This window comes from Passer domesticus, chromosome 3 (assembly GCF_036417665.1).
Source record: "Passer domesticus isolate bPasDom1 chromosome 3, bPasDom1.hap1, whole genome shotgun sequence".
In the NCBI taxonomy this organism is placed as follows: domain Eukaryota; kingdom Metazoa; phylum Chordata; class Aves; order Passeriformes; family Passeridae; genus Passer; species Passer domesticus.
Genome location: NC_087476.1, coordinates 90,736,123 through 90,753,434, shown reverse-complemented (window position 1 = coordinate 90,753,434; position 17,312 = coordinate 90,736,123). Strand labels below are relative to the sequence as shown.

At 38.7% G+C, this 17,312-nt stretch overlaps 1 protein-coding gene across 4 annotated transcripts in view; it reads right to left on the bottom strand.

Moving 5' to 3' along the window:
• Positions 1 to 17,312, bottom strand: part of KCNH1 (potassium voltage-gated channel subfamily H member 1) — a 175,195-nt gene that overhangs the window by 63,709 nt on the left and 94,174 nt on the right. For all 4 annotated transcript variants that reach the window (XR_010359182.1, XM_064414325.1, XM_064414327.1 and 1 more), the window contains one exon: positions 11,600 to 11,796. Coding sequence is in view for 3 of the 4 variants with exons in the window: in XM_064414325.1 (XP_064270395.1) it covers positions 11,600 to 11,796 (197 nt within the window). In the remaining variant the exon portion in view is untranslated. The remainder of the gene's footprint in view (positions 1 to 11,599; positions 11,797 to 17,312) is intronic.

The window sequence follows — 17,312 nt, the reverse complement described above, 5'->3', positions numbered from 1 at the left end:
TGTGCCTCACTTCTGCAGCACTACAAAGAATGCTGGAATTTACATGACATTTAAATTTTATACTAAATCCAGGCATCAACCTTGAAGAGAGGAGACACAGATGTATCTATGCCAGTCAACCTGGGTATAACATTAGATCCTTTTAAAGTATTTTGTTTGGGTTTGGGTTGTTTTGGGGTTTTTTTTAAGAAAGTAAAAACAAAGGTTCCAAAAGGGGAACATAATTCTGTATTTTCACACAAAGACAATGCTTACAAAAGTAAATCATCTGACATATTACAAAATTATTGTGGCTGAAATTTTCTCACATTCTCTGACATCAGCTGTGCAAATGAATAATGAAAAAATTTTGTTGTGTAGTATATTTATTTCAGAGCATATGAGAGAAATGACCAACCATGAAGCATGTCAGAATGGTGGAAGCACATCCTCTGAAATTTTAAGACAGAGGAACAATATGTTTAGATGAATTGCAAGGCAAAGCCAGGTTGAGGAATGCTGGGAAAATGTAGATGTGGTTTACCAAGTCACAAAGATTTGGAAAAGTGCATGTGTAAAGTGTTTGCTTTCTGTGTTTGGAAAAGACCCCAGGAGATGTCAACAAAACAACTACAAAGGTATATAGTAGTATTAAAAGTCCAAACACTTCTTTAATTAGGTATTGGGTTTTCACATTCATAATGCTGTACTAATTAAAAATGGATTTACCAGACTTAGCTCCTGATAAAAATCTGTTGAAAACATTATGCAGTCTCACAGCTGCATAGAGAGATAATGGGTTTGGACCTGTGGTTAATTATGATCTCTTTATGTCCAACTGCATGGCTGTTTGTGGATAGTGAAATTCCCATTCCAAGTCCTATAAGGACAGCATTTTGGCACACTAAGTATACTCAGAGTAGCATCCCACTGTATATATATACATATATTTGTGTGTGTCCTTATATTTTTATATATACAAATATATAAACAGAAGATGCTGAAGTTCCCGTCCCATTTTGTAATGTAAAAAGCAAAAGAGAAAATTAATGGGAGCAACAAAAAAAAAGGCACTAAAAGAGGGAGAATACTAATATTTTCAAGTGGAGCTAAGACTCCTCTGCAGTCTGCTAATTTAGAAAAAATTACTCAAAAAACCGCTTAGTACATTCACTTGCATAGGGATTCTACATTCTATATCAGTGTCACATTTCTGTTTGAAAATCTGAATTCAAACAGATGTTTGACATAGCACATAACAAAGTGAACTTTCTTTCGAGGAAGGAATCATACACAGTTTGAACAAAAACCCAGTTGCTGGCTGCAAAATTAATACCAAATAGGAGGGGATGATTTGTGATCCTACTCTCAATGTATTTCTTAAAGTTCTTATACTGGGGCACAGCCCAACACACTCCTTAACACTTGACTTTAGCTGAAGCAATAGCTGGTAGTTACAATTACAGCAGATGAGTGGCAAGGTGCCCTATCAAGTTTTGTTTGCCATTGGCCCATTCCCATGATGGCAAAGCATAGTGGATTTCAAATTCAGAAACTCTCCCAAGGCCACGCCTTGTCGTTCCCCACTTCAGATGCAGCAATCAAACACTCCAAAGCCAGGCTGGAATGGGCAGCAGCCTGTAGGGCAGGCTGCCATCAGCACCAGAGCAGGCTGACATCAGACACCCTGGTACCTGTGTGATTTCTCCGGCAGTCCTGAGGCTGAGGAATGTGGCACGCTCCTGGCTGTTCTCCCCCAGCAAGATGCTCATCCAGAGGCAGCTAAAAGGCTGATTCTCAAGAATGGATACAGGGAAAACATCAGCTGTCTACACATACGGGTTAGTTTGACCTCTCAGTGTTTACTGTTTATCTTTTCCCAAATCAAGCTGGGAAACTGCTTTGGTTCACACAAAATCTTAACAGGATTTGTTGCATTTAAGGTGAACTACTTCTTTTATGGCCATCATGTGGCATAGCAAGTAGAGCCCTCAGAGGAACTGTGGAGACCTGGCTGAGACACACAGAGAGGGGAAGGACCTCCTTTGTCTTGCTGTCCAAGAGCTCACAGTAACAATAAAAGTCTCAACATTTCAGCAAGAAAACAGAGGACCTGGAGGAAGTGTTTGGTCTGGAGCCAGGATCACAAAGTCTCTAGACAACACTAGCTTCAACGTCCAGAACTTAGTTTTCTTTCCTTTTTTTTTTGTTTGTTTTCCCATAGGGATCCGTTATTTCAGCTTTCATTGCAGTGCCAAAAAAGGATCAATTGGATCGCTTAGATCATAAAGTTTGATGGCTCAAGGATGTAGATTGGCCAATGTAACTCAGCTTTCATATCGCAGTTATCTGTATTTTTTCTCCTTCATGGAGTACCTTGAACAGGTTGTGTTTGGATCTGCAGTCATATGAGTTCAGCTCTTAGTGACCCTTGAGGAGACCAGAAGGTCAAAGCTGTTATGCCAGGAAATCATTTCCTTTTAATAAGTTTGTCCTGGACCCAGCTGCTTCCCAGACCAGAAAGATCATTTTTAGAAAAAAATAATACAGGAGGGTATCAAGTCACTACTCTATCTTTTGCTTGGTCAGTAGTACTTCACAGTGAAGCACCAGGTTATACCAAAATATAAAACCACCAGGCCACAGAGGTTACCGTGACATTAATATAATTATAATACATGATAGAATGTGGCACATATAGGCAAAAAAGCCTGGGCAGCAGCATGAATATATTAGAAAGAGTGTGTGACACTGAAATTACTCGGGAGTTTCAGCAGTAAGTCAGTCACTGTACATACATATATATATATATGCTCACACACAGAGAGACAGAGATGGCAGGCACCAAAAAAAACCCCGTACCTTATTTTTTAAATTGGAAATACAGAAAAATTTTCAAACTCTCCCCATTCAGTCATGATAAGCAGATGACTGCTTTAGAGAAAGGGTAGGAATTCTTTGAATTCCCCTGGAATGTCCCCTCTTTGCAAGCTTGGTGGAGGATTGGACTAAAGGACCTCATTAAACTTGACTGTGAGCAGGTGGTGGAGTGCCACGTGCATACCGAACACACCACGCAGACAGACTCCACAGATTGCACTTCCATTTCTCTAAATCAACACATTAGTGAGAAAAGACATGAGTTTAAATTTGGGATTAATCCTTCCTTTCACTGTTTTCACAAGGAAGACCAGATTCCCAAACTGTGTAAGAGCAGCTATGCTCTTTTGGATTATTGTGTTCTGTCTCTGGTGGTTGGCCAACATTTAGAACTTCCTCAGTTCCTAGGAAATGCATTTTCTATTTTAAAAAGGCTTGGGGGAGCTATTCTGGGGAATCCTCATTCACTCTGAGTAACCTTTCTCTGTATTAAAATTATTTCTACGCTTTAGTCCATGTGGGTGGAGGAGGGTAAAAATCAAAGTAATGCATTTTCTTCTGTTGGGATAAACAAGTTGGTGTGGGTGTGTGTCTCATGTTTAAATGAGACAAAACCTTTTTTTAATGTCAACTTTCTATTACTCATCTGAAAATAGCTTCACAAAACCCAAATGTGTCTTTTTTAAGGATTAAAAAGTACGAAAACAAATTTTATTTTAATTCACCATCAACCTCGTTAAAGGCATTTTTCATCTACTCGAAACAGCTTTTCCATACATAGAAAGACTTTATGAACACTCTACAGATTTCAAAAAAAGTCAGAATTTTTTAGTTTATATTTAAGACTGAGTATTTTATGGGTCACTGAGAGAAAAAAAAAAACCTTTCAAAAACAATTCAAGCAGGTCTCCTCAAAACATGATAAAAACAAGCAAAGCATCAATTCAGTTTCTGGACTGATGAATGAAGTGCTTAACCCCAATTTCTGGTTGACCAGAACTCGCTCTGTTTACTGCACTTTTCTTCCAAGTACTGACATAGAATTGGAATGTCTTTATTGACATAACATTGACATCATTTTCCATACTTAGAAAACACATCATGAAATAGCCAAAATTCTGGATTTACAAATTTAGTCAGCACAAATTTAATTCCTAGTTCAGTGATCAGAATGGAAATGACAGTTAAGAATTTAGTGACCACCACGGGAAAACCTATAAATCTACAGTAGCACAGAATAGGAAATATTTTCTTTACTGAAGATAGTTCAAGGCAGTTATGGTTTTAGCATCAGCTTCATAAAAGAATCATATTCTTCCATTTTAAGGTGATTTGGAATTTAAATTTCACCCATACCAGCTCTTCCATCAATTTTATTGATGACTATTAATATCTGTTGATGACTGCATTACTTTTAATGGGATTTGCTAGTGAATGGCCTATCAGAACTTCAGTAACTCAATATTTTGTAAAGAAATCCACAGCTTGCTTTGCATAGCATACTAAGCTACTTCTTTATAACAACTGTGCAGACTTTATACTACAGCACCTAAATGTATGAAAATTACTCATTATTCATAGTAGCAGAAGGCATCTCAAACATGTGATGAATTCATTAAATCAGTTTAGAAGGGATTAGTCATTTAAGAGTATTCTAAAGAAGCATTTTGCTACTTACCCACAGAGCTTTATCTAAGTCACAGGTAAAATTTACATGACAACATAGCATGTAGTGAGTAACAGCAACAGAACAGTTTTGTTGTCCAGTTTGGGTTTATGTGGCAAGGGTTTGATAGCAGACAGGCTGCAGAGGTGGCTTCTGTGAGAAGGCACCAGAACTTGTCCCCATGTAGGACACAGCAAGTTGTGGTTTGCTCCAAGGCAAGACCGAGCGTGGGCGAGAGCTCGGCAATGGCAGTAGCACCTCTGTGGTAACACAGTTAGGAAGGAGTAAAAAACCCTGCACTACAGCAGCTGGGAGAGAGAAGTGAGAACATGTGACAGAAACTCTGCAGACACCGCGGTCAGAGAAGGAGGAAAGGGAGGAGGAAATCCAGGGGCTGGAGCAGAGATTTTCCTGCAACCCATGGTGACGACCATGGTGGAGACTGTGGAGCTTCAGATTTTCCCCTCTGGCTCATGCAAGCCCACGGTGGAGCAGACATCCACCTGCAGGCCACTGAGGGGGCCCATGAAGGAGCAGGTCCTCTGGCCAGGACCTGTGGCTCCCCAGAGGATGCATGCTGGAGTCTGCTCCTGAAGGACTGCCCCCTGTGGAAGGGACCTGCACTGGGGCACTTCCTGAAGAACTGCTGCCTGTGGGAAGGACACACATTGGACAGGTTTGTGAGGGACTGTCACCCATGAGGGTGACACCCATGAGGGACCTCATGCTGGAGCAGGGGAAGAGTGCAAAGAGAAAGGAATGGCAGAAAACAAACATTATGAACAGACCACAACCCCCATCCTCCACTCTCTGTACTGCTCAGGGAAAGGAGATAGAAGACTTGGGAGTGAATTTGTGCCCAAGAAGAAGGGAAGGAATGGGCAGAAAGTGTTTTTTAGATTTTTTTCTTATCCCTTGTTATCCCACTCTGATTAATTGGTAATGAATTAAATTAATTTCCTTCAGTCAAGTTTGTTTTGCCCATGATGGCGATTTGTAAGTGATCTCCATGTCCTTATCTCAACTCACAAACTTTTCATCTTATTTTCCTCTCCCTGTTCTGTTGAGAAGGGGGAAGTGATAAAGAGGTTTGGTGGGCACCTGGTAACCAGCCAAGGTCAACCCACCACAGTGTCTTATACATCCTAGTTAATTATGTTTTCTACTGTACATACACATCCCCACTATGTAAATTATCTGTAGCCAGATCTTCCTCTCTCTAGGGCTTCAGACCATAAGCATTAAATAAAACAGAAACAAGTTTAGAATTTTGGAACTTTTGGAAAATAGATAATGGAGTTATTTTGGCTTGAACACAATTATGTATGTCAGCAATCACTGTAGGTGAACGAATGTTAAAGGCTTGCAGCTCATCAAATCTGCTCTAAGGGTGGGTGTTAATGCTTTACCTGGAGGGGTTCAACAAAGTCCAGAGGAGAGGAAGGAAGAAATCCAAAGGTGCATCCTCCCAAGAGCATAAGGCTTCGATTCAGTGACAGATATAGCACTAAAATCATCCACAGAAGATGTGCAAACTTTATGACACACAGTGTCTCAGAGTGTTTTCAGTACAGAGTGTAAAGTGTATTTGACCAAAAATCTGAGGGCTAGCTAAACAGTTCTCCATTAGACATAGAAGTTAAGAAGTCCAAGGCCAGGGAAAAGATGCAAAAATGCAAAATGGAATCTAATAATGGTGAACCAAATAAAATACATTTTGTTTAGATTGCCATAAAGAAACTCTGTATACAAGAGCATCCGACTCCCTGAACAGCTTTTAAAAAGCAGCATGGGAAAAAACACAGAGCTTAACCGTTTATTTACATTTGGACAGTTTTTTTGGAAATTGACAACTTTGCCTCCTTGGGAATTTTGCATAATTCACAAGCCACAGGCCCTTCCAGACATCTCAGTCATGTCCAACGTCCTCGGTTTTCAGTGCTGTAAGATGCATGCCATTCAAACAGCAAAATCCTCTTCCCACAGGATTTGTGGGATTGTTTTGGTGAGTACAAACACAGGAGAAAGAAGCAGGCTGTCAGTTTGACCATTATGAAATCCATCATCAAATGGGACAATATTCTAAAATTAAAACCTTTCTCTTCAAAACTTTGTTGAAATCTTCCAGCAACTTTGGCTTTTGTGTACCAGAAAAAATTCTGGGATACCATTTTGAACCCCTATCATGAAGAAGAATTTTAAAACTTGTCATGTGGAAAGGCAGAATATAAGGCCATGGACCCTCCCTCTGAAAACAAATTGCTTCCAACACCCCCTAAGCTTTAAAATTGGGGCTTGAGGCACTCCTAGGTGAAATGTATGATTTGAGAGAGGTTCTCTCTCTAGTTAGAGGTTACACTATCAAAAGAAGAAATATTAAGCTAATGCTGACGATGAGAGCACAATTACACTTTAAAATTGCTTTTTGAAAGAGATGCTGTGAGTCCTGTCCACTGGCACAGCTGGAGCACCATAGAATAAACACAGCTCTAGATGTACAAAAGCAAGTAATCTTACACTGCCAAGGAGACTATTCTGTCACAATCACTGCTCTCTCAAGTATGTTCTGACTAGGAGCTTTGGCTCTAACTCACTAAATCACATTTGATTTGCAAAAATGCAGAACATTCTTTGCCACTTCTTTCACTCCAGCAAAATCCTGGTAACATACCTAGATCCTACTGCCTTCCTTCTTTTATATCAGGATACAAATTTCAGCTTCTGTGCTTTCTATCATGAACACTCCAAAGTATTCAGAATTAGTCATTTAATCTCTATCCAGGCTCAAATGGCTTACCAGAGAAATCTCAGCTTAATAAATTATGTATAAGAATTCTCCTTTTTATGTAGTGTGAGCAGACATTTGAGCTGTAACATCATTTATGGCTGCAGCAGAATGAAATGAGCAAATGCAGGGTGGTACAACCCAGTGGAAGTTGGCCACAAAGCTCGTGCATGTGGAAAGAAGCAGCTGCCAAAGCCAGAACATTTGCCAAAGGCCTTTCCCATTCTTAAAGACAGCAAACTTGCACCCCACCACAGGCCAAAGACAATGACAGGTAGCTATGGAGGAAGCTTTTCTCTTCTTATACTTCAACCAGTCTGAAGCTATGACATCCAATTTGGAAACGCAGAAGTGTTTAAATATTTGGTGGGAACAACCCGACCTTCTCCATCCAGCCTGTGAATCCTGCTGCCCTCCCATCTTGCAGCATTTCTTTTATCTTGAATGCATACCCTTCATGAGGGTGAGTTTGTCACTTGACTATCCCACAGTACCCCCAGTGTCTACACTCCAGTTCCCCTCAACGACTCCAAAAACGGAGAGAAACACCAAGTTAACCTGCTTTAATTTCAGAACATTGTTACAGCAAGTATTACTCTGAAAAACATCTCTCAGCTTCCTTTCAGCTGCAAAGTCTTCATGTCCAACACATAGCACCTGCAGGCACAGACTGCAGTTTCAGTTTCTTAGGATGGTGGAAAGAGAGATGCAGCACATGATTATCCCCCTGTTCCCACTTAGATGAAAATTTCAGTGACTGGCAGCAGAAGGAGTTAATTAAAGGTCTGCTTTCTCTTTTCATTTAGGAAAAAGAAAAAGTTTCCTAAGTCTGAGCTGCACTCTGAGGTAACTATACAACTAATAACTTCAGGAGGGATTTTAGTCACTTGAGGAAACTGCTCAGGGAGTCACCTGACAGCAAGCTGACACTTTCAGAAAAGAGGATATATTTCACTGGCATTTGTTGAGAAAGTCAGTGAAAGGAAACTGCTTTCACAGCACAGACAGTGACAATAATGACATGCCAGGCACAGACCATGGAAAATTTTTCCCTTGGCCACAAAATCTTTAGGTATCACAGGCAGTAACATTTTACAGCTGCAGGCCTATTCTATGGGAGACATAAAGGGGACACACACAGAAGGGTCCTGCCCTCCCAGCCCAGCTCAAACCATATTCAAGACAAGCAGGAAGAACAGCCCAAGGAATGTTGCCTTTTACTTTGCCTAAATCCAGCTCTGGGTTTAGCTAAGGTCAAGACCAACTAGCAGTTTGGGTATCTTCCAATGTACCTGCATGTCTGCTTATTTCTGTCACAGACCTCAGCAGTGGATCCAGTCCCAGCAATGGGGGAATGTCACTGTCATATTTTCTGAAAAATCCTTTGCTAGGATTTTCTCCTGAGAAGCTGAGAAGCCTCAGAAAAGAAATGTAAACAATAACTATCTGATGGCTGTGGAATGTGGTCTGGAGATGGTTTACCAACAGGTGCATCTTTGACTGGTCTCATGTGAGTTGTTTTTACTTGATGACCAATCATGGTCCAGCTGTGTTGAGGCTCTGAGGAGTTATGGGTTTTTATTACCCATTCCTTTCTTAGCCTTCTGATGAAATCCTTTCTTCTATTCTTTTAGTATGGCTTTAGCATATCACATTATCATATCATATCAGCCTTCTAACAAATATGGAGTCAGATTCATCTCTTCCCTCGTCCTGGAACCGTGAACACAACCACAAGAGAACATCCCCTCACTGGCACCAAAGGACAGGGAGATCCAGCTCCTCCAGAGATCACCAGAGGAGACCCAGCCCCCAAGGAATATGTGAATAGGCAGAAAAAAATGGACCAATGCTAGAGTTCACTTAAGCTGAGTGAAACTGGGCTACAAAGCACCTAGCCCTGCATAGTGGGACTTGGTACCAGAACCAGCTAAATGCATATACCCTGAAGATGGGTACACCTTAGAGGAATAACCAAGTCTAAAAATATGAGATCTTTCTGAAAAAAATTACCCAAAGCTGTTTTTTCATGTGTTTGGAATATGTATTAATATATTTAAGAGGAATATACAGTATCTACATTTCAACTAGTTGAACACTTTTGGAGCGAGAGATGGAACTGTTTATTGAAATGAAAAGTGTACTTCTGGTATTTATACTCCAAAGGATATGCAATACATCACAAATGTAACTAACAGAAGGTACCAGTTCATCTTAATTCTACAAAATTCCATTTGCAGAAATAGACCAGAGAAGTGTTAGAAGCGACAGGCTGAGGAGCTATTTCTATAAAAAACAAAATCACAGATATTTAAACGAGAATAAATTCTAAAAAGTTGCTTTTTAACATGCATCACCTCAAATCTCTAAAGTATTGTACCTTCCACACATTTCTAAGAGCATATATTATTCACGTTATTTAACATTTGCATTCTGATTGCAATCAGCCTTCTTTTAATAAAATAGTGTTACAGTCTGTTAACTTAGAACCATCAAATTCTCACTTCCATTATCAATCAATGCCACTTTTCTGCTGACTGCAACTCAATTAAAATCCAATTATTTGAATAACTGGATGGAAATTGCTATCATAAGATGTACATTTTTATTAGGAACATTTTGTGTAGAAAATTGACAGCACAGAATTTGTGACGCTACAGTTAAAAAATGTTTTGTAACCTGAGCTGGGAAAAGCAATGCCAATAAATATGGAGGGCCAGTGGCACTTCTGGAGTAGGCATTTGATTCTAAAGCAGGACCTTTTGGCTCAGATCAGGTCCAAAATTATGTGAATTCTGGTAGCATTACTATGAGTTTTGAAAAAGTTGGTCCTTCTAAGCCTCAAAGCTTGCTATTTCTTTCTTTTTTAAGAAAGAAAAAAAGTAGTTACATATTCTGAGAGCATCTTACCACATTAGCCATGGAGTTAATTATAAAATATGTCAGTCAGTGATACTGATTCTTGAGGTGACAGCAATGTCAAATTCTTTATTTTATTTCTTACATTAACAAAGACTGGGTAAGGAGCAGTTTATTAAAAGGACATCTCTCTTAATATGCTTGCAGCTGTGTACCTTCATTTGAAAAAAGTTACTTAGCAGGAAATCCCCAAATAATAATTTGCTTCTCAGTTTTTAATCACATCAATTTTCTACCAGAGTCCTGATTTATTTCACCAAAGTGTGGATCACACATTCTTCTTTCATCCAATTCTTTTATACTGATAACATATGCAGATAAAAAATATCATCACACTACTTTAATTTCAGTATGCCAATTCTATATATTAAAAAAAATACTTTAAAATGTCTAGTTGTGAAGTGCAATTTTACAAAATAGACTTAAAATATTAAAATATTTCTCTTTTTTTTTTCCATGTCTAATTATCTAGGACTCACTTGGCACCTGGAAATTACTAAAAAAAGTCTCCAAACATATTTTTTTTAGCTGATCTCAAATACACTTATAAAGCAAGTACAGGGTCTCTAATGTATTTTTTTCAATGTAATATTATTGTCTTCTACCTTGCATCATAAAATCATATAATCTGAATTACACCCACTTCAGTTTTAATAAATTTCTGCAGAGGTTGTTCACTGAAGATTACACAGAGGATTTAAACTGGGCTATTAGATTATGATTACTAGCATTTGACAAAATAACTTGAAATGGCACACAACAAAGAATGAAAAGAACCAAAAAATCAAGGATAAGAAAATGGAAATATTATAGATAAGCAAAGTAATTCCAAAATGTGATTTATAATAAATGAAGCAACTCTTGATAGAATGTTATGTTCATGTCACTTTTCCATCATGTCTACTCTACTTGACTTTTGTTCCATATATTATATTTTATATCTTCCCTGTCATTTTCCTTGTGATTTCAGGCAACACCTCTAAAATATTTTTAGCTGCTTTATAAACTGAAGTTGCATTAAGTAGTGAACACTGTTTATCACAAGTGCATGTTCCAGCATGGAACACAACCTGCTGGAACTGTTTATCACAAGTGCATGACAGTTTTCATATATGCTGTCTACTTCCTGGAAATGTATAATACCTTCACATACACACAGTCTAGTGCCCTCTGAAGCTAGCACTGGAATAAATACTCATCGTCTTTTGACTCTATATGCCAGCAGGGTCTCTTAGGCAAGCTCTGAAAAGTCATCTCATAAAAGGGGTCCACAAAAAATTCCAGAACTCAAGCCATTCAGTTTTTTCATGCAGGCAGCCCTTAAAGGTGAGATAATTTACATGATGTATGTTAAAATCACAGCTACTTACCCTTTTTCTCAAGTTGTAGGTCAAAATGAGATTTCTGGAGAAGGAGTGTGAAAAGGCTGTGTAGAACTCCAGCACTTTCTGCAAGGCATCCCTTTTAATCACATGAAGATCACAATAAGTCAGAGCCCTTACATTAGCACAGGACTGGGCGAGAGTCGACTCTTTCCAGAACACATCACCAAAAACGTCTCCTTTGCCTACAGAAAATCAACAGCATTGCTTTCATTAACAGCACTATTTCCATCAAAAATATAAAAAAACAAACATCTCATTCATGCAGTCAAGTTTCTTCTATTTTTGCACTCGGAAAAAAATGTTGGGGAAAAAAGCCAACTTTGAAATACTTAATTGATAATTTTTTCCATTATCTTTTTCTTAATTACAACAGCCTAGCAAAACTTCATAAAAATAAATCATACTTTAAAAGTGTTCTATGTGACAAGTCTCCTTTAAATATCAATATAGGTTTCTCTTAAAAAATCAAGAAAAGTGGTTCATTCTTGGTTCATGTTCTCTTCTGATCCCTTTCAAAGAAATTAATTAAGAGGAAATGGTTTTTCCCTTCCTCCTTGTAACTGTCACACAAAGGATCTGTTTCTTACATCTGTGTTGTTGATTTTTCTTAATCTGGCTAACATTTACCCACTGTTGTGTCAATAAAATCATCCTGTATCACACATCAGTGCAGCTACAGTCTGCAGCTAAACAGAGTCCAAACCAAGAAGAGTACAATTAGTTATCCCCAACCTAACAATGACAAGGCATGAAAGTTCAGCTGTTTCTCACTGGAAGGAAGAAAACAGCCATTTCCTCCCACCCTTCCCATGTGCCTGTCTCTATGAACTCGGGTCAGCAGCGAAACCCCTGCTGTGGAATACTGCAAGGATGGCATTTGCATCAGTCTGGGCACTACCATGCAGGGCATGTACACCAAAATCCAGCTGAAAAGCAGCCCCCTGTTAGCATTTCACTGGTTGCACCCCAACTCAGGTTGGGCACAAAAGGGAGTGTGTAGGAGAAAGTTACAAAGTTCATTTACAAGAGTAATGGTCGTTTTTCCCCGTTTTCCAATACATAATGCTAACAAAAAGGGAATATTCACTTGTTACCTTGTTAATGAAAAGCTATACCTTTCTTGTTTTGTAATTAGATTTTCTCACAAACTTCTGCTGTGTTGTATCATCACTGCCCATCTCTCTTAAGACCAACATGGAAACATTTTCATATCTATCAAGTTTTGATAGGAATGGTCCCTTGTCTTATAAGGAATACCTTGCCCATAACAATTCTTAAATCCAAAGCATCAAAATATGTATTAGTTTAGTGACTTCACCCAGGTTCTTTTAGATTCCTTCCCTAAATATATCATCACTTTCGAAAGCCTGTATGAAGTCAAGAGAACTATCATGAGTAAAGAGCTCAGAAAGAAAACTTCTAAATCAAACTCAGAATTCCCATCTCAGTCCTTCATCCATACTTCCACCCTTTACCTAATCTCTTCCATTAGATGATAAGCATTTTTACTTACTGAGAAAAAGCTATCAGCTTGATGGGGAACTACCCTGAATTGAAATAAGTTGTTATTAACTCTAATGTGTTCTCAGTCTTCCACAGAAGATCTACACCATCCACCTCATATGGATCAGTTTAGATCCTGACCACTTTAGACTTTATTTTAATGTGTATATACACTGAAACCATCTGTTCTGTTACCACATTTTTCAAAAAATTAGGCAAAGGCACCATAAAGATAATCTTTCTTTAAGCTCTAGTATCTTGCAAAGGACAATGCCAACATCTGGAAATAGTACAAAAGCTTCATATCACCAAGCATGGTGGTAGTCCCACAGACCAGCACAGTAAACACCTTTTCTTTTTTAACAGCAATGATTTTTCACATTTTCAATTACTTGTATGTTTTTTGTTAGCAGCTACATTAAAAATTGCTAAAGAATAAAAGCTTCCATGCAGTTGAAACAGATCATCTACAAGGCTTTCAGACAAATACACAATATAGTCAAAATTGAAATGAAACAATTTTTACGCACGATAAAAACCGATATGCTTCACTGGGTAAAAATGGATTGTTTGCCTTTGGAGTAAATATGCTTTTATTCACAATCTTCCAGGCAATTAGCTAAACAACTGTTTTAATTAACGCTCTAGAATCTATCAAGCATTGAATTGTGCCATCACTGATGAGCAACAGTTAGAGCTGGTAGTCCAAGCACAAGGGAGAGGAATTCTAACTCATTTCTAAGTGTATTGTTTAACATCTCCAGACAAGTTTCCCTACCTTAAAATGACAACCATTATTTTACTGCCCCACAGTAATGTGATGAATAATTAGTACAATCCAAGCACAAAAACCATGGTGCTGCTGTGCCTACCTCAAAAACGAGGCACAACAGAAGATAGTTATATCTTACTCTGCTTGGAATTTAATTCTGCTTTTCCCATAACACAGAAAGACACAACTTTGTCCTCCACTTGTGGCACCAACCACAGTTTCCCTTCACTATTTGTAACTCTTCCCTCTGAAAAAATCTCCCCCCTGCAGTGTCCTGCCACCTCTCATTAGAGGCAAGAACAGCACAGGAAGGAGCTGGGTCTGCTGGGTGCCTGCTGAACCAAATGAGTGACAAAGTCAGATCACAGAAGACCCTGCTTTTAAAAGAAGTTGTACTCTTTTCTTTAATTAAAAAACTTCCTTGAAGTTAACAGCCAATGATCAATCTGAAAATGAATCCTACACTGTACTTCAGTTTCCAAAGCAAGGCACATGCAAGCACCTCGTTGCTTTATTTCTGTCAAGTCCATTTTCTAAATGATGCATACAAAAAGTATTAAATTTGATTGTCAGATTCTAAAAAAAAACTTGTTTGGCATTTATAGAAAAATGAGGAGGGAAGGAGCAGTAGAAATCTATATAGCAAGAAGGAATTAAAATTCCACCCAGGATTACCTGCACTGCATTAGAACAATTGGCCTCTTATGCATGATAAGGAATTGCATACCATCTCCCTTTGTCTACATGTTCTCCACAAAGTAAGATCAACCACTGTGGAAAAAGAAATTTTAAAAAAAACGGGGGACAGACTAAGTGGGTGTTTTATCAAAATCATCTGTAGTTGGAAAGCAAGAAGGGTATGGTGATACTTCTGAGTCAAAAGGTGGTTGGCAAAGTCCAAAGGCTGTATTAGGGAACCTGAGCCAAGAAACTCTTTTTATACATAACTCCAGGCTTTAGATATTTCACCTTACCTCTGATGAAAGATTAAAAAGCTAGAGAAATGCAGATGGCCGTTTGTTTGTCAGTACTTTGCATTTCTCTTTCCCAGCTTGCTGAATTCCAGATGTTTGCCAGGAACATTATCTGTCAATCACACTTAAAGTGGATGATCTAAGCTGTTACCATCAATCATTTATATTCCCTGCTGGATTTGTGGGCTGAGGACCTTTTCCACCATCAACTCAGCATGCATTGGAAAGCCAAATAATTTTCTGCCTGTTATGTTTCCTTGTTTGTTTTAATTATAATAACAAGTCCCCAAACCCTGATATATTTAAACTGTGAAGAAATATTTTATAAAACCGTCTGTTTTTATAATATCTACTCTTTCCCAGTTTCTTCTCCACAAAGTTTGCTGTTTATCTTATAAGTGAAAAGATGATTTCTCTGCTACCACTGACAATTCAGCCTGAGTCAGGCATAAGGTCAGGCCACATCCACTCTGTCTCCTGAAAGCAGCACCAGTGATGAACATCTGATTATCACAGCTTAGACAGATGTTCTGCTGATTCTGAGGGAAGAACCCCACTCTCACATTACAACTGTACTGCCTCAATACCACAACAACTCTTGGCCTTTTTACTCTTACAAGAGGAAAGACTGAAGAGCTCTTCTCTCAGGCAGAAGATACTACACTCTACTACAAAAACAACCTGACTCGTGTGGAATATGTTTGGCTGACAACCTACTCAATCCACTTCTGGGTTCTGGGTGTCTGGAAGTCCTGGTGCAGTTTTGGTGTGGTAGCTGGGGCAGAAGATGGGGCTATGGATTCATGTATTGCAGGTCTTCCAAGTCAGTATGGATTTTGAAGGTATTCACATGAACCCATGGATTTTCAGTATATCAGACAAAATATTCATGTTTGAGTCATTCTCAAAGCTACAGCAATCATTGTTACCAGCCAATAGCAGAACCTAGGTCATGTCCCCTCCCAGTTTGCCTTCATCTGCATGTTTGAACAATAGAATTAGGATCTGATAGTGTCAGCAGAACCAAAGATCAGACAGAATGACCAAACATTGCTTATGGTTGAGCAATGAATGAGCAAACATTGCTCACCTCAGTGGCAATGCAGCACCAAGCATATCTTGGCAATCAGGTGTTTAGCAAGCACAGTTATCTGTGATGCTGATCCATAACGACTTTCCCAGCACAGCTCCCCAGAGCCCCCACATTGGCCAGCTGACCCTCAGGATCTGCTCTCCACCTCCAAGCAGTGGGAGACACCAACTGCTATAAAAGCAAACACACAGATTTTCTAGGGTCAAACTCCCTCTGTGATCACCACATGATTGTCTTCAACTGAAAATCCTTCCCTTCTCTCTTCCCTCATTTCCTCCAAATCTAAGGCATGCAATTTAAACCTTCCCAGTTTACAGAAAGAAAGATTCAAGGAAAGTAAAAATAATAGAGTAAAATTAATTTTTCCCTCTTGGTGCATTAATGCAACAAAAACTGTCAGCCATTAAAAAATGGAGCTACCATTTGGCACTGAGGTGGAGTATTCAGTATCTGTCCTACAGATAAATTGCACAACTTGACAGCCACTGAATAGCCTTAGTTTGGCTCTCCAACACAGTACAGCTGGCAGGAGATGATGCATGGAAGTTGCTTGGTGCTTTGGATTTTCTTAAGATTTCTCAAGTGCAAACTGAGACACATAATAGAAAGTGAATGACCAACTGCACTCAGAGAATATACTATTTTTCATTAACCAGAGGTTTTAACTACTCTTTTCCTCTAATTAGACCTCCAAAATGCCTGAGCATCTTTGCCACAGAAACCAACGCAAGTGTTACAGAGATAACAAACTGAAGTTGCTCTTTCAGTGATTTGCCTGGTTCATAAACAGAAACACAGAGTATCTGTTCCTGCTGTAAACCACAGCCTGGCAACATTTTGCAGACAGTTTCCTACACAACTGCATCAATTTTCTCTGTTGAAACACATTACTGTACAGACAAAATAAAAACATTTATTTTAGAGATGAGTAGCAACAACATGATTAAGTTACAGCTAAATTTTCTGTTATTGTTGCTGTAATTAAGGTGCTTATATTTGTCTCACAGAATATAGAATTATATTTCACTACTTGACGTACTGTGATGAAGAGTTTTAAACATCAACTGGGCCCTACCAGGTTTATTCACAGAAAAAGCCAAGAGGCTTCACCAGAATCTGCATCCTTTATCCTTATTTCCATTTTAATGGTTACTATAAAAATGTTATAAATATGTGACCATTTTGTACAAACTCAGAGGATATGGAGTAGCTCAGGTAACTGGAGTAATAAATATATTTGAATGCATTTGCATTGGTTAAGTAACAGGAAAAACACAGCTCGATCTGTGTTGTCATTGCATGGGCACTGCTAATTCTCTGACAAAAAAAAAAAAAATAGAACAAACCTATATAAGA